The sequence below is a fragment of the Portunus trituberculatus genome, chromosome 36 (genome assembly GCF_017591435.1).
Source record: "Portunus trituberculatus isolate SZX2019 chromosome 36, ASM1759143v1, whole genome shotgun sequence".
Lineage (NCBI taxonomy): Eukaryota > Metazoa > Arthropoda > Malacostraca > Decapoda > Portunidae > Portunus > Portunus trituberculatus.
The window spans coordinates 6,539,323-6,562,485 of NC_059290.1; the positions used below are offsets into that span (position 1 = coordinate 6,539,323).

At 44.2% G+C, this 23,163-nt stretch overlaps 1 protein-coding gene across 8 annotated transcripts in view; it reads left to right on the top strand.

Annotated features, from left to right (window-relative positions):
- LOC123513404 (homeobox protein extradenticle-like) overlaps window positions 1-21,610 on the top strand; it is a 371,960-nt gene extending 350,350 nt beyond the window's left edge. Inside the window, exons 5-9 of one of the 8 annotated variants that reach the window (XM_045270554.1) lie at window positions 5,479-5,614; window positions 7,297-7,393; window positions 12,697-12,815; window positions 16,937-17,030; window positions 17,819-21,610. In XM_045270554.1, the coding sequence (XP_045126489.1) occupies window positions 5,479-5,614; window positions 7,297-7,393; window positions 12,697-12,815; window positions 16,937-16,978 (394 nt within the window). In that variant the 3' untranslated portion in view covers window positions 16,979-17,030; window positions 17,819-21,610. Of the gene's footprint in view, window positions 1-4,374; window positions 4,511-5,306; window positions 5,443-5,478; window positions 5,615-7,296; window positions 7,394-12,696; window positions 12,816-16,936; window positions 17,031-17,800 lie in introns of all 8 variants that reach the window. The other 7 variants (XM_045270550.1, XM_045270553.1, XM_045270551.1 and 4 more) reach the window with 7 other exon arrangements.
- The last annotated feature ends 1,553 nt before the right edge of the window (window positions 21,611-23,163 follow it).

Genomic DNA, 23,163 nt, shown 5'->3' on the forward strand with positions numbered 1-23,163 from the left:
GGAGGAGGAGGAGGAGGAAGGGAGCTGGAGGTGTAGAGGCAAGAGAGAGAGAGAGAGAGAGAGAGAGAGAGGGGGAGGGGTAGTGGGAGGGGTAGGTAGGTGGGTTGGCTGCGAGTCACTCAGTTTTATTACCCATTCTACTACCGCTAAGAGAGAGCTGAGGGCCACTACGCCGCCTCTGACACCCCTTTTGACCGCCACTGCCAATGCTTAGTGCCTCTTAACCCCTCCCCCCTCTCCCTCTCTCTCTCTCTTTCCTCTCTCTTACTCGCCAAGCTCTCTCTTTCTCATTCTCTCTCCCGCTCGTAAAGTAAAGGATGTCTGAATACTGTTTGTTATAGCTTATGTGGGATATAGGATAGTTCTCTCTCTCTCTCTCTCTCTCTCTCTCTCTCTCTCTCTCTCTCTCTCTCTCTCTCTCTCTCTCTCTCTCTCTCTCTCTCTCTCTCTCTCGTTTTTTCTACTGTTTCTTGTTCAGTTTTCTTGTTCTTCATCTTCTCTTCCTTCTCCTCTTTCTCTTCTCCTCCTCCTCCTCCTCCTCCTCCTCCTCCTCCTCCTCCTCCTCCTCCTCCTCCTCCTCCTCCTCCTCTACTCACCCCTCTCCTTTCATCTCATCAATATTCACCTGTCTGTTCTCTCTACTTCCTTTCATTAGTCACACCTTAAGCTCCCTTCGTCAGGTGAGCGACAGGTGTACTAATAAGCTAATTGGGCCCTTAAGGTAGTAATAATTAGGAGTTTAGGGCAGGTAGGGAGCGATCTATAGGTCATTTATTTATTTATTATTATTGTTATTATTATTTATTTTTTCCTATCCTTTGTCTTCCCTACTTATTGATCTTTGTCTTTTGTGTTCTCATTAGTTTCTGGTTAGTGGGTCAGTGGAAAGAGGGAGAGAGAGAGAGAGAGAGAGAGAGAGAGAGAGGAGAGGAGAGGGAGACGAATGGTATAATAGGTACAATTAGAAAATAAATATAATGATGAAGGGATTGTAAAGAAAAAAGAGAGTGAATGGGAGGATAGTAAGAGAGAGAGAGAGAGAGAGAGAGAGAGAGAGAGAGAGAGAGAGAGAGAGAGAGAGAGTGGAAGAATGCAAAGGAAGGAAGGAAGAGGAAGAAATGGAGGAATAACAAAAATCTGGAGGAAACTGTATACATAGATGAAAGAAAGCAATACAGAACAGGAGAGAGAGAGAGAGAGAGAGAGAGAGAGAGAGAGAGAGAGAGAGAGAGAGAGTAAAAAATAGAACAATACAAAAATAAACACAAAATACAAACGAAATGAAGCGACTCATTGAAAAGAAAAAGAAAACGGGTACCAGAGAGAGAGAGAGAGAGAGAGAATGTATTGTGCCTTCTTTTACGAGTGTGTCCGGCATCTTTACTACCCATAATCCTCCTGTACAGCCTCCTCCGCCACCTTATAAAAGCCGCCCCCTGTAGATACCACTCCTACCCCCCACATTCCCCTAACACGCCCCCCACGCCCTCCCCACGCCCCGCCACGCCTCCGCAGTTACACCCACCCCTTCTTCGGACACTAAGCCAAGGAGGTCATCTCAGAAGCGTCTGTTACGTATTCCAAGTACGCTTTTGTGTGTTTTAATGGGTGGTTTTAGAGTTTTAGGGTCTTTTGGGTGTTTTTAGGGAGTTTCTAGGGTCCTTTGGGTGTTTTTGGGGTGTTGTGGGACGTTTAGGGTGTTTTTCTGGCTTAGGGTATTTTTAAGGTGTTTTCTTTCTCCAGGAATGTTTTAGGGTGTTTTCTAGGTTAGAATGTGTTTTTAGGGTGTTTTAGGGTTAGGATGTGTTTTTAGGGTGTTTTTCTAGGTTAGGATGCGTCTTTAGGGTGTTTTGGGGGTTTGAACGTGTTTTGGAGTATTCTTCTCGGTTAGGGTAAGTTTTTAGGGTCTTTTTATTGTTTAGGATGTGTTTTTAGGGTGCCTTCCTTGTTTACGATGAATTTTTAGGGTGTTTTTGGGGTTCGAATGTGTTTTTGGGTGTTCAGGGTGAGGTATGTTTTTAGAGTGTTTTTTTCTGAATTAGAATGTGTTTTTAAAGTTTTTGTGATTTAGGATGTTGTTAGGGTGTGTTTGGTAGTCAGGATATGTGTTTTGAGTGTTTTTTTTTCCTAGGGATGTTTTTAGGGTGTTTTTCGGTGTTAGGGCAAGTTTTCAGGGTTTTTGCCTTAGTTTATGTTTTTAGGGTATATTAATTCTCTAGGGATGTTTTTAGGATGCATTTTCTTGTGTTTAGGATCTGTATTTGATTATTTATGATGGTATTTTGCTGGGAATTGGCATTTTTAGGGTGGAGAGGGTCTGTTTGTGGTTCATTTGGGCGTATTAGTCTTTCTTTGGATTTTTTAAGTATTTCACGGTGTTTGAAATATACGTCTCTATTTTTTTTTTTTTTTTTAAGGGAATTTTGAGATAGGGTCCTGTTTGGGTGTTTTTTTTAAGGCTTTCAAGGATGTTTTAGATATATTTATGTTTTCAGGGATTTTTAAGTTGCATTGGGGTTTTGCGAGTTTTTGTATATTTTGGGATCTTTCTCAGGTCTTCTAGGGAATTTTTGAGTAATTTTCAGGTCTACTAAAGGGTTTTTGGACAAGTAACTTTTTTCAGGGGTGTTTTAGGGAAATTTTGGATATTTTCAGGCCTACCACGGAATATTTGGACAATTTAGGTTTTTTTCCATGTCTTAGGGAATTCTAGGATATTTTTCAGGTACGCCAGGGAATTTTTTGATAATTTGAGGTTGTTTTAGGTCTTTTTGGGGAATTTTGGGATCTTTTTCAAGTCTGCTAGGGAGTTTTGAGACAATTTAGGGTTAATTTAAAAGTTAAGGAATTTTGGGGTAATTTTCCATCCTTCTGTGGTCTGATTTTTAGGTAGACGTGTGTGAAGGTCTTTTTGGGGTCTAATTCCCGTGGCGTTGATTACAGGGCGAGGTCTGTGGTCTAGTGGCAATTTGGGCTGAATGAGTGAGAAGGGAGAGGGAGAGGGAGAGTGTGTGATTGAGAGGAGTCAATGAGTGTCTACTATTTTATCCTCTGGTGGTTGTCAGTGCGAGATGAGACTCTGATTCATGGCCTCTCCCTCTCTCCCCCTCCCTCATCCTCTCCCTCCTCTTTCTCTCCCTCTCCCTCTCCCTTTCTCTCTCTCCATCTGCTAATTTCGTCTACGACCTCCTTTATCTCTCTCTCTCTCTCTCTCTCTCTCTCTCTCTCTCTCTCTCTCTCTCTCTCTCTCTCTCTCTCTCTCTCTCTCTCTCTCTCTCTCTCTCTAGCATTATTTCTTATTGCTTTATAATTTCTGAAAAGCATATATTAAATAACGTTCGGCATTTTTTACTCACCTTTTTCTTTCGTGTTGTCAATTCATACTGGAAGAAACACACACACACACACACACACACACACACACACACACACACACACACACACACACACACACACACACAAACACAAACACTCACAGGGTAAGTATTTTTTTTTTCTTAATTTTTACCTGTCCATCAAAGCTCTCAGCGCCACCAAGACTCACCTGTGTCCGTGTTACCTGTGCTATCTGTGACGCTCGTGACCTAAGCTGCCAAGGGAATCAAGATTGTGAATTGTTACATGTGCTGAGTGGGTTGAAATTAAAGAATAGGAAATATTTGTTCACCTTTAGTAGTTAATGAGAGAACATATCCCCAAGTTCATGTCAGAATCTCTAAAGTTTAAGTAGTCTCTCTATAGTCATAATTCCCCATTTAGTCAGTAGAGTCAGTAGTTAATGGCTCAGGATTGATAGTTAAGACTTGATAGTTGAGTTAATGATGCGAGCCAGTCACAGGTGCTTTCATAAATACTCTGATTCAATTCATAAAGTTTAACCTTAATTATAAATACAAAATAAGTTCAATTTAAGACGGTATTTTAATTACTGTACACTACCTCTGGTCTTCAACACCTGGATGAGCTTCTTGTCACGTGTAGGGATGTCGCGCACAGGTGTCTGGGGCGCTGAGAGCTCTGACGGTGCACTGCGAGGCGGTCGCTGCATGGAGGGACAAGGAGGGGATAGGGCGGGCCGGCTGCTGCACGCCCCGCCCTGTCCCACCCTCCTGCAGCCCGCCCCGCCTCACCCGGCTCCTGGAACTTCCCTGGAGTAGTCGTGCCCGTGATGAAGTGTGACCTTGCCTCTTTACAGCAGTCTGGGCGGCACTCAGTCCACCGGGGCAGCCTGGCCAGGTAGTGTGGTCCTGATGTACACACAGTAAGTTCTTAACAGGTGAGGGCCTCGCTCCCCCCAGGTGGACTGAGCCCTTGCGCCCCCTTCCAGAGGTGCCGCAGCCCCTTCACATTGCTCTGTACCACTGTTATTTGCAGGAGACGCCGCCGAAATTTCAGCAAGCAGGCCTCTGAAATTCTGAATGAATATTTCTACTCCAACCTGTCAAACCCGTACCCCTCTGAGGAGGAGAAAGAGGCACTGGCTCGTCGGTGTGGCATTACAGTCAACCAGGTACATCACCTTCACCACCACCATCACCGGAGCCAGTGATGCCACCACCACCACCACCACCACCACTACCTCCACCACCTCCACCACTACCTTCACCACCGCTCTCTGCTGATTCCCTTCCCCTACCCCAGTACACATCACCACCAGTGCCCCTCATCACCATCACCTCCCCCTCCCCTCCCAGACTACCACCATCCTGACAACGAACTACCAACGTGTCCCAAGCAGCGCCACTCCCCGCTACCTGACTTACAGTGACGGGAGTTGTGGTTTTCACTTGTTCACCCCTAATTCTCGACTACTACCCTTGACTGGTGTGTGGGGGCGCGCGAGGGGAGGGGACGGCGGGGGGCGATGACCCCTTCATTTGTACTTTGCCAGTATTAGTACGCTCGTATCCCTCCCGCCCGTCCAGCGCCCCTCAGCCGCGCCCTCGGCACCCCAAGTCGTCACCCCCGTGCCTGGTAACACGTGTGCAGTCGTGACAGGATGAGGGCGTGGGTCTCCGACACGCTCGCATCGCCACGTGGGTCTGGAGGCGTGGCGGAGACTTCATGTTGACCTTGGGGACTTTCGGACCTGTGCTGGGTGTAGAGCTTCCTAGCAGACCCGCTTGCTGCCCACCACCCGCCGCGCAGCCCCGGCCTGCCAGGGCGGCGCGGCGGGCGGCGGGGGCGGGAGTAACGCTTTGGTGGACGGTGTTCGTTCCGCTTTTTGGTAGTTCGTTGTCACCTTCCCTTTAGCTTTTTTTATTTTTTATTTGGTCAAGGTGTTTTTTATGGCTGTTCTCTTTCAGGCGCAAAAGACGCAACTTTTCCAAACAAGCTACAGAGATTTTGAACGAGTACTTTTACTCTCACCTCAGTAACCCCTACCCTAGTGAAGAGGCCAAAGAGGAGTTGGCCCGGAAGTCCAATATAACAGTGGCTCAGGTAAAGAACGTAACGGTCTCGTTCACTTTCTTGCAGGAAACGAAGACGAAACTTTAGTAAACAAGCCGTTGAACTCCTGAATGATTACTTCTATACCCACTTGGCCAATCCCTATCCGAGCGAGGAAGCCAAGGAGGAACTGGCGAGAGTGTGCGACATCACGGTACAGCAGGTATGCAGCCGGGGCCCCGCGGCACCCGTGGGCGGCGCCGAGCTCTCTAAGTGAACCCTCCACCTTGCTACCCTCGCAGCGGCAGGAAGCAGCCCACGGGTGCCGACGAGGCCCCTCCCCAGCCGGCCGGGCGTTCCCCAGGCACGGCACAGTTCCCCATCACTGTCACCAGGCATAGTCATGCTCCAGTCTCAGTTGTGTCACCTTTGTACCCAGCTACGCAAAGTTCAAAGTTTTCTTTCTCATGTACCTCAATGTTTGCCTACCTAATGCACGCCGGCGAGTGTCGTGACCCTGGTCGTGTAGGTGCGGGCCGGGCCGGGGGGAGGCCGCCGCGGGGAACGAGAAGGCTGCTCCTTTTGCCTCTACCTGTCGAAAGGACAGTAAATATTTTACACCTGCTGTGTCGTGATGCCACGCCCGGGAAGAGGCGTGTCGCACACCACCTTCACTAATCCACTAACCCGCGGCACGCCTGGCCCGCGCCTGCCCCCGGGGCGCCCCACCGCCTTCACCCGCCGCCACGCCTCGGCCACGTGACCCCCGCGCCCCGCACGCCCTAAGAAGGCCCTGGTGGCTCGCAGTGTTGCAAGTGTGCGTGAGCGTGGAGGTGAGCGTGAGGGGCGTGGCGGCGGTGAGCGGTCGGCACTCCGACGGCGGCTGCTCCTGTGGCTCCTGTCCGTCCACCGTAGTGCACTGTCAGTGTCTCTCTGTGCCCACAGCGGCTCGCCTGTACTGCTGCACGCGGGCCACTCGGCCCGGCGTGACGGCCTCGCGCCGCTTCTCCACCACCACAGCGTCAGTCTGTGACCGCTTCTGCCACTTCGTTCTAATGACGATCGAGATCGCTTGTTTAGAGCTGCTGTTCAGCCAACCTTCTCTGTAACTGCGTGAGTCTCGACCTCTCTCGCCGCCTCTCAGACGGCACACTCACCCCGGTGTGGCCGCGGCCGCATATCTTGTCGCGCCACACCTCCCACTCGCCTCTGAATTAAAAAAAATGAATGATCAACAACACCCACAACAACAACAAATATGCTGTAAAAATCTCTGTAGGTTGGATACCCAGCCAGTCTGTCCTTCAGTGTCTTGGTCAGCTTGGCGCCTCTCCTGTAGCCTGCCTGCCTTGTCCTGGTCAGCCTGCCTGCCGCCTCTGCCTGTCCTGCTTGTGTGACCACTGACTGCCTGCGCCGCTCTACTCTGCAACCTGTCCCTCCCGCCCTTCCTGTCTCCCTTTCCTCCCTTCGCCCTTCCGTCAGCCTTGTGTAGTCCCTGATGCATGTCCCTAGCACGAGTACCGCTCACTGGCGCCCCTGACTAACCAATAACCTCACACCATTAACATACTACTACTCTACTGTACTGTGATGATACTGAATTGATATACTGTTATCCTATATATTACTATACATATACTAGATCTATACATGGCCACTGGTCCGGTATTAATGATGCATATATATATAATGAATGACAATAATAATAATAATGATAATAATAATAATAATGTTGCAGTAAGAGCTGGGGAAACTAAGGTGACAGGAAGAGCATGACTGTAGCCTAAGATTAATAATAGATAATAGAAATGACGTGAAAATGTGGAGGAGAAGGAGGAGGAAGAGGAGGAGAAGGAGAGGTGGAGCTGCCCAGACATGAATGACCCTCGTCTGCCCCTCCTTCAGGTCTCCAACTGGTTCGGCAATAAACGCATCAGATATAAGAAGAACATTGGCAAGGCTCAAGAGGAAGCTAATTTATACGCCGCTAAGAAGGCCGCTGGTAAGATGTTCCGCCTCACCTCAACTCACCTCACCTTACCTTACCTTACCTTACCTAACCTTGCCTAACCTTACCTTACCTTACCTTACCGTATCTAATCTAACTTTACCCAACCTCACCTCACCTTACCCTAATCTAATCTAACCTAACCTAACTCATAATTACTCAACCTAGCCTAGATTCACCCAACTCAACCTAACCTAACCTCAACCTTTAACCCAACTCAACCCAACCCAATCCACCCCAACTTAAATGTAACCTAACCTAACTTCAACATTCCTTAACCTAACTAAATTAACCCAATCCAATCCAACTTTTTTTTTTTATCCTTACCTAACCTAACCTAACCTGACCCAAAGCCCACCCAAGTGAACCTAACTTAACCTAGTTCAACCTAATTTAAGTGAACCTAACGTATTTTGATACATTTCAGGGTATATTAAGTATTCTACATTATTCTATTTATTTTTTTTTTCATTAGGATTCACTTATTTTTATTCCCATATCTTTAAATTCGATGTTATATGATCATTACTGCTCTCTCTCTCTCTCTCTCTCTCTCTCTCTCTCTCTCTCTCTCTCTCTCTCTCTCTCTCTCTCTCTCTCTCTCTCTCTCTCGTGCAGTATGTCTTAATTAGTATACTTTCTCTAATTTACGACTTCTGTTGCGCCTTCGTCAGCAGAGAGAGAGAGAGAGAGAGAGAGAGAGAGAGAGAGAGAGAGAGATGATGTTTGGAATGGGAGGGAGGAGACGAAAGAAGAGCGTTTAATTAAGGAGGAGGAGGAGGAGGAGGAGGATTTGAACAATGAGAAAGAGAGAAAGAGAATATAGATATGAACAATAACGCCCAAATTAAGAAAAGGAAAACCCGTGAATTTGGATAATTATGATGAGAAGGAGGAGGAGGAGGAGGAGGAGGAGGAAGAGAAGGAGGAAAAAGAAGAATATGAAGTGAGAGAGAACGGAGAATATATGAAAAGACGAAAATAAAAAGATAATGATAACGAAGAGAGGAGGAGGAGGAGGAGAAAGTAGCCAGAGATGAAGAGGAAGAGGAGGCATAAAATAAGAGGAAATAATATGAAAGTAACGAAAGGGAAGGAGATGAAGAAGATGGCAATAATGAAGGGAGAGAGAGAGAGAGAGAGAGAGAGAGAGAGAGAGAGAGAGAGAGAGAGAGAGAGGAATAAATATGACAAGAGAAAATATGAAAATGACGAAGAGGAAGATGGTAATTAAAGCGATGATAATGAAGAAGGGCGGAAGAAGGAGGAGGAGGAGGAGGAGGAAAAGAAAGACTTGAAGGAGGAAGAGGAGGAGAATGAAGAAGGAAAACAACAACAAAGAAGAAGAAGAAGAATTAGTTAGGTTCTTCACGTGTCTTATGAGAGAACGAAGGAGAGAGAGAGGAGGAGGAGGAGAAGGAGGAAGAAGAAGAAGACCAAGGAGGAGGAGGAGGAGGAAGCGACAAGTGCATTCAATGGCTAGAGGTCTACACACAGCCACTCCTGCAGTTATCGCCCCTAAGCACACATACCCTAGAGTCCACTTTACCCTGGCGACACACACTAAGGTCCTTTCTCCACCCTACGTTATTATGCTCCCCTAAATTAGCCCCCCGTGGAATTAAGCGCCCACACTCAAGGGGAGGTTTTCCGTCACCAGAGCCACCAACCTATAGGGAGGGCAAAGTCGATTTGTAGGGAAGATTAAGTTACCCTTTCATTGCTATATACGTTTTCTTTGATACGAATAACGGTTTGACACATTCCCTCGAATTTTTTTTTTTTTTTTTTTTTCTGTAGTGGAAATGTATTGGGAGAAACATGTCAATTTGTAGAGAAGATTAATAAGTTATTCCTTCACGTTCTCTCCAATGCGTATAACTATTAACCTAACCTAACTACTTTTTTTCATCGCATTCTTTTTCTTTTCATTTCTTTTCTTTTCTTTTCTTTTTATATATCTTGTAGTGTAAACGTATAGGGAAAGTCACGACGATCTGTAGGGAAGATCAAGTTATCTCTTCATTATCAAAAACGCTCTCTCTAATACGTATAACTTAAGACCAAGGCCAGGTTAGGTTCTCAAGGTAGGGCTCGCCAACCCCCAGAGATTCACAAGAACAGTTCCAGGGGTATTTAGATGGCTGGGCTAATAACATCCTTTGCAGTACCATTACATAATAGTGGCAGTCTCTAAATTAGCATTCTGTTCAATTTAGGCTACTGGTGTTTGCGGTGGATGGTCTTATAGTAATCATTCAGGAGTTATTAACGAGTAAAAAGATTGAGAACCCCATTTAGACGCTAGATTTGTTTATTTTTTTTTTTTTTCAGTAGTATGAAAAAAAAAAAAAAAAAAAGGGGGTCGGGAAATTTGAATGTATAGTTAATCGTTTTCTTCTTTCTGTATCGACACAAACAATTAATTTTCCCCCTTCAGTTTTGTGCAGATGTTCCTTAGTGAGTTAGTGTGGATGATTTAACAAAGGAAAGAGAGAGAGAGAGAGAGAGAGAGAGAGAGAGAGAGAGAGAGATTTTCTATGGCCAAGTAATGAGACAAGGGAACCAAGCGGCCATTTGGTGAAAGAGAGAGAGAGAGAGAGAGAGAGAGAGAGAGAGAGAGAGAGAGAGAGAGAAACATGATGAAATATTTAGGCGACTCCTGATGATTGACAGCTTGGGGGAGAGAGAGAGAGAGAGAGAGAGAGAGAGAGAGAGAGAGAGAGAGTCTCTCTCTCTCTCTCTCTCTCTCTCTCTCTCTCTCTCTCTCTCTCTCTCTCTCCTTGTGAGAGAAAGAGAAAACAGTAATAAACACTATCTTTTCTTTTTAATAGATTATGTACAAGCATCTCTCTCTCTCTCTCTCTCTCTCTCTCTCTCTCTCTCTCTCTCTCTCTCTCTCTCTCTCTCTCTCTCTCTCGGGGGGCGGGGCGGCGCGTGACGGGCGGGAGGCTGGGGCTGAATGGGGCTTGCAATGATTGACGTGAAGGGGGAGGGCTGGCGTGGCTCTCCCTCCTCTCCCCCTCCCCCCTCGCTGTGGCGGCTCCATTACTCCCCGCTGTGAGGCAGGCTGTGGCGCCCTTGATATCTTGTACTCGCGTCACGCCGCCCTCCTGCTCAATATAATGGCCGCTTAAAATGATCAGGTCTGGTGGCGGGGCGCTCTTGGTCTTGGTTTGCTAATGATTGCTTCTCTGTCCTCAAGTCTTTTTTTTTATTTTTTTATTTTTATTTATTTTTTATTGCTTCCCATATCGTCTTTTTTTCTTCTTTTTTTCCCTTCCCTTCTTCTTCTTCTTCTTCTTCTTCTTCTTCTTCTTCGTCTTCGTCTTCGTCTTCTTCTTTTAACATTTTTTTTTAATGATTGCTTCCATATCGTCCTTTTTTCTTTCTCTTTCTCGCGATGGAAAACTTACTCGGCTCTATTTTTTTTTCTTTTTTTTTTTTCTTATAATTCCGCCTCATCGATTTTTTTTTTTTTCCTTTTCTCGCGATGGAAAACTTACTCGGCCCCGGCTCGATCGTCTTTTTCCTTCCTTCTCTCTCTCTCTCTCTCTCTCTCTCTCTCTCTCTCTCTCTCTCTCTCTCTCGACAAACTTACCTCGCTTTATTATTTTCTCCCATTCCTTCATTATTTTTCATTAGCTTTCCTTTCACATCAAGACGCGATCTAACTAGACACACGAATTATTAGAGGCTTTGGGATCGCAGAAACAGGGTCGTGGATTGCATTATGACATTGACGTATCTTTAAGACTAGGTTGCGTTAGGTTTACATCCGTTCAGATCATTCATTTCACTGCTAATCTTTATTTTGAAGAGGTATCATTTTTAAGTTTTTTTTTTTTCATTATGATTTAATTTATTCACCATATTTCGCTTATTTAAGACTAGGTTGCGTTTGGTTTACATTCTTTCAGATTATTAATTTCACTGCTAATCGTTATTTTGAAAAGATATCATTTGTGAGTTATATATTTTTTTAATCGTAATTTAGTTTATTCACCTTCTTTTATTTATTTAAGATTAGGTTGTGTTAGGTTTACATTCGTTCTGATTATTAATTTCACTGCTAATCTTTATTTTGAAAAGGTATCATTTTTAAGTTGTTATTTTTTCATAGTGATTTACTTTATTCACCATTTTTTCATACCTCCTCGCGGTCACTATTCTGAACTCTTAATATTATGATCAGCAAAATTCACCTCCTTATTTTCTCTCGGTCACTTTATTCAGGACAAAATCGAAGAAAAATATAGCTGAGTCCATTTCCCTCCTATTGCTCTGTGTATCTCCTTCCCTCGTGAATATTTTCCCAATTATTTAGGTCAAGTTGTTCATCCCGCACTTAACTAATACAACTAATGGAGCTCAATTATCATATTATATTCCTCTCCGCCCTTCAGTCTTTCCTCCTCCTGCTGTACATCTTCTGACTTCATTTTCTCCTTCGTTCTCCTCACACACTTCAGCATCTCTCTTCCTTATCTCCTCCTCCAGCTCCTCTTTCATTGCTGGCTTTATTTGTTTGTGTGTATTCTTTATTTCCTTTATGTAGCTATTTTTGTTACTACATTTTTATTTAGTTTTCATTGCTTTTGTTTGTATTCTTCATTATTTCTTCTAACTAGGGATCGAGTTTTCAGTAATTTCCTGATCTGCAGACACAGTTTCATAATCAAATCAGTATCTTTTCTTTTATCTATGACGCTTTTATAGATTCACATATTCGTGATTAGAATATAGATGATGGAAAAAACTGGATTCTCAACAGATCATTAGTCTTATTATTGAGGGAAACACTAGATGAAGGAGTGCTAATGAGTGTTGTAACTTGTGGATCAAGAAATAAGCAGAGAAAAAATTAATGTTGTAACTTAATCAACTAAAAGATTCTCAGCAGATCCGTGGTGTGTTATTAAGGGAAAGACTAAAAGGAGTGCTTAGGAGAGTTGTACTTTATGTATTCAACTAAAAGAATATATTTATTTAGAAAAACACTAAATATAGCAGAAATGAGTCTTGTAACTTACTCAACTAAAGGATTATGAGCAGATGCATTAGATATCAATAGAAAGCACTAAAATATTCACAGTAAACTTAAGAAAAAACTATCTATTTATTATATACCAAAATAAGCTCGACTTTTAAAAGGAACAGGTGAACATTAGACACTAGACAGAGCACCAACAAGAGTCACCAGATACTACTGCTGGTGTGCCCAGGAGCTTCCTGCATCAGAGTCGGTGTGGCAGCAACAGGGATAGGCTAACATCCTCTCTTCCTTGTTCCAGCAGGAGCGTCGCCCTACAGCATGAGTGGCACCCCTGGACCTATGATGTCCCCCCAGCCCGGCGAGGACTCCATGGGCTACGGAATTGCAGGAATGAACGGTTCTGGATACTCAGGAGTAGGGGTGAGTTCTTGACAGCAGTTTGGTGGCCCAGTCCTAACACTGAGCACTATATTCTACACTGATACTGGCACCATTATAGTAACACTGGCACTGTCCTACACACCTACATTATCTCTCTCTCTCTCTCTCTCTCTCTCTCTCTCTCTCTCTCTCTCTCTCTCTCTCTCTCTCTCTCTCTCTCTCTCTCTCTCTCTCTCTCATTCCACACAAGCACACTAGCACTTTTCACACAGATACTTAGCACTTCCAGCACATAAGTTAGTTAGCCACCAGTCTTGGAAATGTTATGTTTTGTGTATCTTCCTCTGGCTGCCTCAACTGTCATGTCCAGAGCAAGAGAGGAGGAGAGAGAGAGAACAAAAGAAACTGATGTCGGTTTCATTTTGTCTGTCATTATTGCTGTGGTTTTGTTATGATTGTTCTGGTGTTTTGATACAAGTGTGGTGGTGTTGAGTGAGTTGGTATGATTAAGGTTTTTCATAAGATTTCCCTCAGTTTGGTGTGTTTCTGTGATTTAAGAATGTATTTATTTTATCCAGGAAGAAAAATCTGTAAGAAAATTTGATTGTTGATTGTAAGGACTAAGGTATTTTCATGATTGTGTATACCAAAGGAAAAGACTGTGTATTTGTTATTATATACTAAAATAAGGCCAGTTCTCAAGAGGAGCCTTATCTATAAAGAACATGGAATTTTCAAGAGGCTCATCATTGAAACCAAAGCCCGCATTCTGAAACACTTCACGCCACACCTTCACTATTTTCAAAGGGCTCTAGTTGAAGCGACACAGGTTTTTAAGGATGTTTTTTTTAATTCTAGTGACATATTAATAAGTTTTCTGCATTATCAACAGGAAAAATATTCTTTAGAAATCAGCTAATCGTCTGTATAGTCTTTGAAAATGGTGGCGATGAGAGAGAAGTGTTTCTGAATATGGCGCCAATAACTAACATTACCTCAAGGACACTGGCATTTTGCAGCTTACGTTCTTATTCCTTTGTAAACTCAAATGTACTCCAAACTCTACAATATTTGTCTCATTTGTCATGACCTCTAGTTTACTTCATATTTCAACATCTTTAGCACTCTGGCTCATATAAAGTGTTGAGATTCTGTCTTTTTCTTTTTTCTTTGTCAAGTACTGTATGTGTCTTCTGTAATTCTTATGAACACAGCAGTTAATATTAGAGTTTGGAGTGTGTTTGACTGGCAAGATGGTGAGTGGTGAGCAAGGCCAGGCAAGGTGGTGAGGCAGGGAGGAAGTGAAGGCACACTGGCTCATCACTTTTTCATCTCTTTGGTTCACATTTCAGTGTTTGTAATGTTTGATTTTGCTTTTGTTTAACTTCATTTTATTTCATCTAGATTTATTACTTTGTTTTCATCTTTCCTTACCAGATATTTTTCCAGTGTAATAATAACAATCTTTTAAGCTCAGTTGTACAAATGTGTAGAATTGACTGAAAAAGAATTTGGGAGTAGTTGATAATAAAGAAACTGTGTATGTATTATTATTGACAGTGATGATAATAGTTTTCTCTCTCTCTCTCTCTCTCTCTCTCTCTCTCTCTCTCTCTCTCTCTCTCTCTCTCTCTCTCTCTCTCTCTCTCTCTCTCTCTTCACAACTTGCACAACTCATGCTTCTAGTAATATCCAATATAATGTAAAGTTTGAGAAGGTTAGATCATAATGCATCACTTTCACTTCCTTCCTACATTAACTGTACCAAGTGTAAGTTGATGCCCCAGTGAAGAACACCTGTGGGATTTCTGGACCAGCTGTGCCTTCACTCACTGCTACGCCAACTTGTACACCACACCTGTCGACTCAGAACAGGTGTGGCCTCTGCTTACACAAAGGAATACAAAGGAAGTCTAAATTAACAGATCCTGAGGTCTTTATTAGGCTGTTTGGGCCACTATTCTATGCCACTAGGGGGAGAGAAGAGAGACAGGATAGTTCAGAATATGTATTTGTGTGATGTTAGAAAGTATCATTGAAACACTGATCTGGAGGCATGATAGATGAACTGAGAGGCTTATACTGGGGATCAAACTTCAGGCAGCCCCTTACAGCCTCAAGATAGGAAGAGCCTCCACTCAGAATAACAGCTCCTAAATGTCAAAACCAAAGTAGATTAAGGGAACGGTATTTTTCCAATCAAGATTCTGACTGCTGTGCCTCCCAAGGGTTCACAGAGACTGAACAAGTGTGTGCACAGGTGGGAGTGTAACCGCTGTGTTGACTGATAAAGTTTGTCTTTAAAATCACAATCAGATAACCAGTGGGAACAGACACAGTTCCACTCTGTCAGTCTCCTTGTTTTGTGCAGCCTTGCATGTCTTTGTTCCTCTTAAACACAGCTCCCTGGCCAGCTTGAGACTTGCCTTCATGCATCATTCACTTATTCTTCAGGCACATGTGGAACTACTAAATGCATTGAGTGCTGAGGTGAGGCCAACGTACAACTTGTCTCCTCACCGCACCACAAATGTCATTTCTCAACACTGGTTCCCAATTTTGTAAGATTGTTTAACAGTTAATTATTTCTTTATTGTTACATCAAGTAATGTATTTATAAGTGGCAGGTTATAACAGGACAACAGTGGCAGATCCAGGATCAAAATTTGGATGGGGGCTAACCTAAATTCCTTTACCCCTTGAGATTGGTGGTAAACCACTGTGAGCAAAGTGATCCTGATCAAATGGGGGCTCAGAGGGTGCTGTAAGCCCCCAAGAAATTTCTTGAAAACTTAGCAATCTTGAGGGCATTTAACTTTAAGCTTTATGCCATTATTTTTACATAACAATGTAATTTTTACATGATAATAAAAAAAATTTTTTGGGAGGCTTCAGCCCCCTCCCCCATCCTGGATCTGCCATTGCAAGACAAATGTTTGTATTGAGAATAAAGTGTCATGTTCTGTATTGGTGGACCAGGGGAGGTGAATGTGGTGTTTGACGGAAGCACATAGGATCACTGCCACTGTCAGGCTTTAGTAGTCACTCAAGTGGTGTGCCTATGACCTTTGTGTGTAATGATTACATTATTGTTACTAAACATTCTGTACCACTTCAAGAAAGGAAGAAATACTACAGTGATTCCAAAACTGCAGCATAAACTCCACAGACAGTGTCAGAGTCGTCACTTTGGTACATCAAGAATCATGACCATCACAGAGACATCATTTATCAGCTTGTGCCATGCTGTGATTGGCAGTAACACAGGCAGTATTTTTATGGAACACAGGAATTCATTTACTGGAGCCAAGGTGTGTGGCTCCATGGCAGCAGAAATCCCTCCCACAGTATCTAGTTGAGGCCAGTTGTGCTCTGAAGGCTGATACTTGGGACTCAAACCCATCTCCTCTTGGCTCTGGGGTGATTGCACCAGCCCAGCACCATTAGACAATGACACAGCAAGATATGGAATTGTGATTGCATTGTGTATCATCTTGTAGGTACAATCTTTATGATATTATATGTCATTGTTGTTTCATGTAGCATTGTGTAAAGTGTGATGGAGGAAATGTTACATGTACTGGGAGAATGTTGACAGCCACTTCATTGCTCAGAAAACATGCAGTTAGATACAATATATAAGCAATGTTTTATAGGAGTGTGTATGGAGTCATGGACTATTGTATTGGTTATATTTGTGAATTACCTTAAAGAATAGATTATAAGAACAGATATTATGTACAATGAGGTTTGAAACTGTGAAGAAGATTTACTGATTGAGATTATGAAGAATAGACAAGTATTCTTACATAGGGAGTGGTGGTGCTAGGGCTGGACTCTGTACAATGCAAATAGGTGGTGATTACTTTCCAGCAGAAGTTGTGGAGTGATATGAGAGATGTAGGGGACTGCATAGAGGAGATTTTTTGATGTAGGGACAGAAAGACAGAAGTGTTGATGTAGTGATGGAACAAGGGAGATTTTTTGACAAATAGATAAAGAGAGGTGTTATTGTAGGTATAAGATTGTTGATGTAGGACTGTATAAGGATAATTTGTTGATATAGAGACAGTTTAAGAGAGGTAAAGTAGCAACAGTGTAAGAGAGGCGCTGGTGTAGGGGCAGCATAAGACAGCATTGACGTGGGTGTTCCTCACCAGGGCATGGGCTACGACCTCCACCCAGAGTCACCTGATGTGTAGGCGGCTCAAACACTTCCGCCCACGCCCCGCCCGCCCTCCACCCACACCCAAAGTTAGTTGGTTGTATTTCGCAGCTGTGTCTGGCTGTGTGCTGCCCTTAGAATGTGCTTGACTACCCTGAGACCTTGAGTGTACTGTAGATAGTGGTTAGCTGTGAGGCAACAAACTGTGTACTTCTTTAGAAAGTGTATTTGAGAGTGTATTTCCCTGCACCCACTGGTAACCCGTGCACTGTTAGCTGTAGTGTGAGCCCTGTAATTTTGTGCTGTGTTGAGTGTGCTGCTGCAGTGTGTTGTGTGTGTCATGTGCAGCACTCAGTACAGAGGGACCCTGTGGGGTGGTAGTGTGTTGTACTACTTGTTTGTTTGTTTGTTTCCCTCCTGTAGTAATAGTTCCCATTGCATGTCTGTATGTCTGTTGCAGTACCATTTTTGTTTTCAGTGTCTTGTTATGTCTTGTTGTATTGTTTGTATACTGAAATTGTTTTGTTTTGTCTCCCTGCCCTGTGATGACTGCACCCTGAGAGTGGCATGTCATGCCACCCAGCATGTGTTGATGCATTGCACTGTTTACCTCAACTTGTCTGCTTAGTGATGTGTTTGTTTGTCTTAACCAACCTCATGACTGAGAAGTCACTACTAACTTAACCTGAAAGAACATTACTATAGAGTAGAGCAATAGTGCACGCTGTAGGACGAGTCAGTAAGTGTGTGGTGGCTTGTGGTGGTGCTGCAGCAAGGCCTCAGCACGCAGACAGCTGCTCACACTCTTGTATATGAGCTCTGCCACACCACACCTGCATTCACATTAACTGATATACAGTTTTTTATGTTCCAGCAGCAATAAGACACGTGGGCGGTTAGCGGGTTGTGGAGTCCTGGCCGGCGTGGTGGGGTGGCCTGGCCGGCCTCTAACTTCTCTTCCCGGATAGGCAGCGGCGGATCCCCAAGTGCCAGGCTGCCCCGCCCCGCCCCCACACTACCTCCCGCGGCCCACCACTCCCTCAGACACACAGTGCAGGCCGTGTAAATGCGGCTCACCGCCACAACTGGGCTGCATGTGGCTCTCCTTGGCCTGGCTTTGCCTTGGCACCCCAGCCACCCAGGCTGCCTGTGGGCCTCCCTGGCAGAAAGTGATCAGAGCTGCCAGCCCAGTGTGGTGGCAGCGGGCCGCCGCCGCCGCCGCCACGCGCCCTGCAGCCGCGTGGACCAGCGGTGCCGCCGAGTCCTAAGTATACGAGAGCCGGGGCGGGTAGCCTCAGCCACCCACAGCCGCTCCACACACCACACTGCCGCTGCCCTGGCCCACCCCTCGCCCACGGGTGACGCTCTCATGACCCATAGTGCTACGTCATTTTGATATCCACCTGCCCACTCGGATGCCGTGCCCCAGCTGCCTGTGGCCACTCTTCTGTGAGCACACTCAGCCACCTTCACCTTCGCGGCAGGATTATGATCTCTCTAGAGGGTCCAAGCCACTTTGGCTAATGGAAAGAGCTAGTGATGCGTTATTCTTGTCATATACTTTAAGAGGCAATGTATATATGAACGGATAAGAAATTCATTTGATAGCCAGTTGTGTGGTTGGCAGTATTGAATGTGTACAACAGAAGGTGGTGGCATGGGAGATGAGGTGGGTCCAGTGGGGGTGGACCCTCCCAGTACCAGGGAGTCCCAGAACCATGTATACGGTTGGTATGTGATAGTCACACTAGTGTTGCTTATATGTGTAGGCTTTTAATAAAGTTTCTGCTGTTTGAACATTCTTAAAAAAAAATACATACATGTTCCTCATCGGCAAGTGAGCCAGATATACTATGCGTCACCTGCGGCGAGGTGGGCTCCAGCATGCCAGCGGCGGCCCTCCCGCCCCGCGCGACCCCCCAGGCCGGCCGGCTGCCAGGTGGTCCGCGGCGACCCGTACAAGCCTCTGTATCCATGTAGCGTAGGAGAGTGTGGCCAGTGAGGCCCGGCTGCCCCCCCGGCCCTGCACACGCTCCACTGGGCGGCCCGAGGCACCTGCGTGTCCACCGGGCCACGACGCCCAGTGGGCCCATCCAACCCAGTATACGTACCCTGGACGGCAGCAGCACCAAGACTGGTAAAGCGTAATGGTCAGACTGAACTGGCTCTCATATGTCTGTTGTTTCAACGCACATTGATTGGATGTTTCCGTTGTTTTTGTTTGTGTTTCACTGTGTTTTGATGGGTTGTGTATATGTTTGTGTGCTGGTCCCTGACTGGCCTGAGTTACTGTGTTCTTGATCTTGTGGAAGTTAGAGGGAGTGGTTGTGCCCCTGCCCGGGAGACAACCTGCCTGGCGGGGACCAGCCACTCCCAGCTGAGAGGCGGACGGCTGTGCCCGCTCCACTGCTGTGGCCGCCACTGGCTGCCGCAGTAGTGGGCGTGGGGGCAGCCGTAGGACAAGAGCGGTGTGTCTCCTCCTGGGCCCTCCACAGTAAGGCACAGAGGGTGAGGGGCGCCCCAGCGGCGCCTCTTGGTGATGCAGGGTATTAAGTAGGGGAAGACAAGACCATGTTGATGATCTTGTGATAACACTGGATAATGAACAATTTAAGGACCTGGAACTCTGATGTAGGTCTATTTTTATATGGATAGATAGACTTGGAAAAAACTGAAAAGGGAAAAAGCTCTAGATGGTCTTGTGTAACTGTATATTATTAGTAATTGATAGAAAAATTCTAATAATACTCTTTGCAATCTGTTTTAACTTTTTGGTACTGTTAAGTCTTTTTCCATACGGTTTGTACGGTAGTGTAAGGGCAGCGTTGGGTGCAAGTGGCAGCACACAGGCGGCCACCATGCCCAAGGTCTGCTGAGCGCGCATGTTTGTATGGCTAGTGCAGGAGTAGTGCAAGGTAGCTAGACCACAAGTATACAGTGATAAATACTGCAGTATACGAAAACAATGTTCTCCATTGACAAAAAGTATAACTACAAAGAATAAATAAGCAGAGTAGCCTGCCCTCTTTTCATAAACTGTTTTAGAATTATTTTGACTCCTGTAGTCCGCTGAAAGGGCCATCAACTTGTTTCCTTTTTTTTTTCCCTTCTTGTTTATATTATTTTAAACCTTTTTTTTTATTTTTGAGCTGCTGAGGTGTACCATAGATGTCTCCATGTAACTTAAAAACGAGCTCTCTTCTGTCTCTCCTCGCTGTCGCTGTAGTGAATGATGCAAGAATAAATCTCCTGTCTTGAATACGTATGAATAATAACTATAAATGTACTGCCTAGACGTACTCTCCAATACCGTCCTGTACCAAAATACGTAATTTTTCTCACAATTCTTGTAGAGATACTGTGTATTTTTGCTGTGTATTTGTTCCAGTTTTGTAATAGTATTAGTAGTACAATCTCGCTACTTTTTCTCCCCCTGAAGGACGGTATAGGAAAGACTGCAAAAATTGGTGCATTCTTACTTACACAGTTTAAGTATATTTTCATGTAACTAGTTATTGTTTTTATTGTTTTAGCCGACTTTTTATTTATGTAGGATGGGTCACTTTTGACACACCCATCCTGTTTTTTTTTTAAGATAACATTTTCCCCCCCTCCTTCTATTATTATTATTATTATTATTATTATTATTATTATTATTATTATTATTATTATTATTATTATTATTATTATTATTATTATTATTATTATCATTATTTTTGAACGAGTCGTGTGTGCTTGTACATTAGAATCTATTTGCAGAGGTGAGAGATAAGTGCTACCTATGTTTCCAAGCGATGCAAAATGGGCAAGCAAAACTGAGCACAAGGTACAGCCCCTCATCCCCGAATCCAATGCAGGTGATCTGTTGCCAACTTGCCCTGTGCTCGTACAGCTACAACCATTTTCTATGAAGTCTGTTTTGTATCAATGTCCTGTTGCCCATTTTGTCTCTTGCCTGGAAACATCCCATTCACTCATTTCACTTATTAGTTCACTTAACCATTCTAACCTTTTTGCTATGTGAGTGTGATGTAAGTGTATATTACTGTCTTTTGTATTGTCATGCATAAGTTGCAATGTAAGTATTTTCGGCTGCCAGAAGAAGCCAGTCCTCATGATGATATTAATTATCCATGATGTTCTTTTCGTTAGTTTCTGCAGCGAGTGACTTGCAGACCTCATTGTGTTTTTAAGGTTCAACTGAAAGCTCAAACTAGATTATTTTAGTGTCAGGTACAGGATATTCTTGGTTTGCATTTACTAAAAAATGCTGTAGCCGCTACCCGTGACACTGATCCCCCAATTCCCGACCCATTCCCGGAACAAAAAGTAGCGTCAGTGAACAGTCGTCGCCATCCCACAGTGTCACGGCTGCCCGCCATGGTCCCCAGTATACCAGCAGGTTGGCACGGCCTGGGGCAGCGCACACAGACAGTGCCTCGCCACTTTTAAACTAAGAAAATAAACTTCAGTATTTTAGACCCACTTTTTACGTTAGTGTTTTGCCAGCGGGTGTTTGCGTGTGCGCTGCCCCCCTCCCCTGGGCCTAAGGCAGGGAGGTTGGCCTGCTCAGCCAGAGACGAAGAAGCACTGTTTATATGTAATGTAACATACAAACTTTTACTATTAGGTATGAATGTTATCAAATAAATGATTTCAAAGGCTACAATACCTCACTTCTTAACCAACAGAGAAACACATGTCATAACAGAACGTGCAGAACCAGCAGCGGTGAGTCCTCTGGTGCGTTGGCAGACAGTGCTCAACTCACAGCAAAGCATCTGTTAGGATGAGACTTCAGGTTTGTCTTCTTTCATGACACAGGCTTCCTTCACCTGCCAGAGTGTGGCTCGTAAGTCAAGTTGTGATCTCATGACCTGACCATCAAGGTGCACCAACATGATATTGACAGTGATATTGCTGCTGAAGGTCTTAACTTACAATTTCCTTTACTCTAAATTTTAATGTACCATCACCTCTCATATCTCATCTCACTTCCTTCCATTGACTCCTGCCAAGTGAGTGATCAACCACATCAGGTCAGGTCAGTGTGAGACTTGCAGGTCTGGCAAAGATGACCACAACCTGACCCTCATCATTTCTTTCCTTATTAGAGTGGCTTATGAGTCCATCCTACCCAATTATAAGAGCTCTGGCCAAGAAAAAAAATGGTCCACAAAATAAGACCCAAGTCCCAGATGAAGTATGAAACAACTGTGACCTGTCCTGAAAAGTAAGTCACAGGCAGAGGGAAATACAAGCAGACAAGTTCCTATGTTCACCAATGAAAGTATGATAGATTGAGAATACTGGTTGACATTTGCATAAGGAAGGTAAATAGATCAAAATTGCTACCTTTGGTAAAGATTCATGGTTTCAAAGATAATGAATAACAAATTGGAATCTCATATAGATCAAATTGTTTTCCTTTCTCACAGGTAAGAAAAAAAAATGAATACTACCTTTTGATAATGTACTGTGGCGTAAGATATGAACAGCAGTAATCTCATAAAGGTATTGTTCCTTTCTCACACGTTAAAAGAAAAGAATAGATACCTTTATCATAATACATCAAAAAGGAAAAGAAAAACCTACTACCTCTTCATAAACACTGCTCCTAAGTAACCTAGCTTTGATAAATAATACTTTACACCTCTCACATAATTTCTAGGCTATCTTCCTCACACACAAGACACTGATAAATGCTAAAGTCACGGTAAGAATCCTCTGCATGCTCTTCTTCCACGCAATGCTTCGCCTCCTCTGATTGGTGGATTATCTTGTGTGGGCGTGTCTTCTTTCCTGCCTCCATCACTGTGTGTGAGGGAGGTATGTAGCGTCGAGACAGGCACTGCAGTATTAAATTTGTCACTGTATTATGTTACCTACTCTCTCTCTCTCTCTCTCTCTCTCTCTCTCTCTCTCTCTCTCTCTCTCTTAAGCGGAGAAAACTATGTAAATAAAGAAGTTATATAGTTTCGTACATCTCTCTCTCTCTCTCTCTCTCTCTCTCTCTCTCTCTCTCAAGGTCGGGTAATTCAACACCGACCTTGCTCTCTATTATGGTTTGATTGGTAAGTGTGTGTGTGTGTGTGTGTGTCTTCATCGTGCTGTTAAGGGTTCGAATCTCAACTTCGCCTTTAGATCAATTTAGGTGCGATTCAAGTTATTGGCCACCACAACGAAGCGCAAGGAAGCGAATCAGCGGAGGAGGAGAGGTGA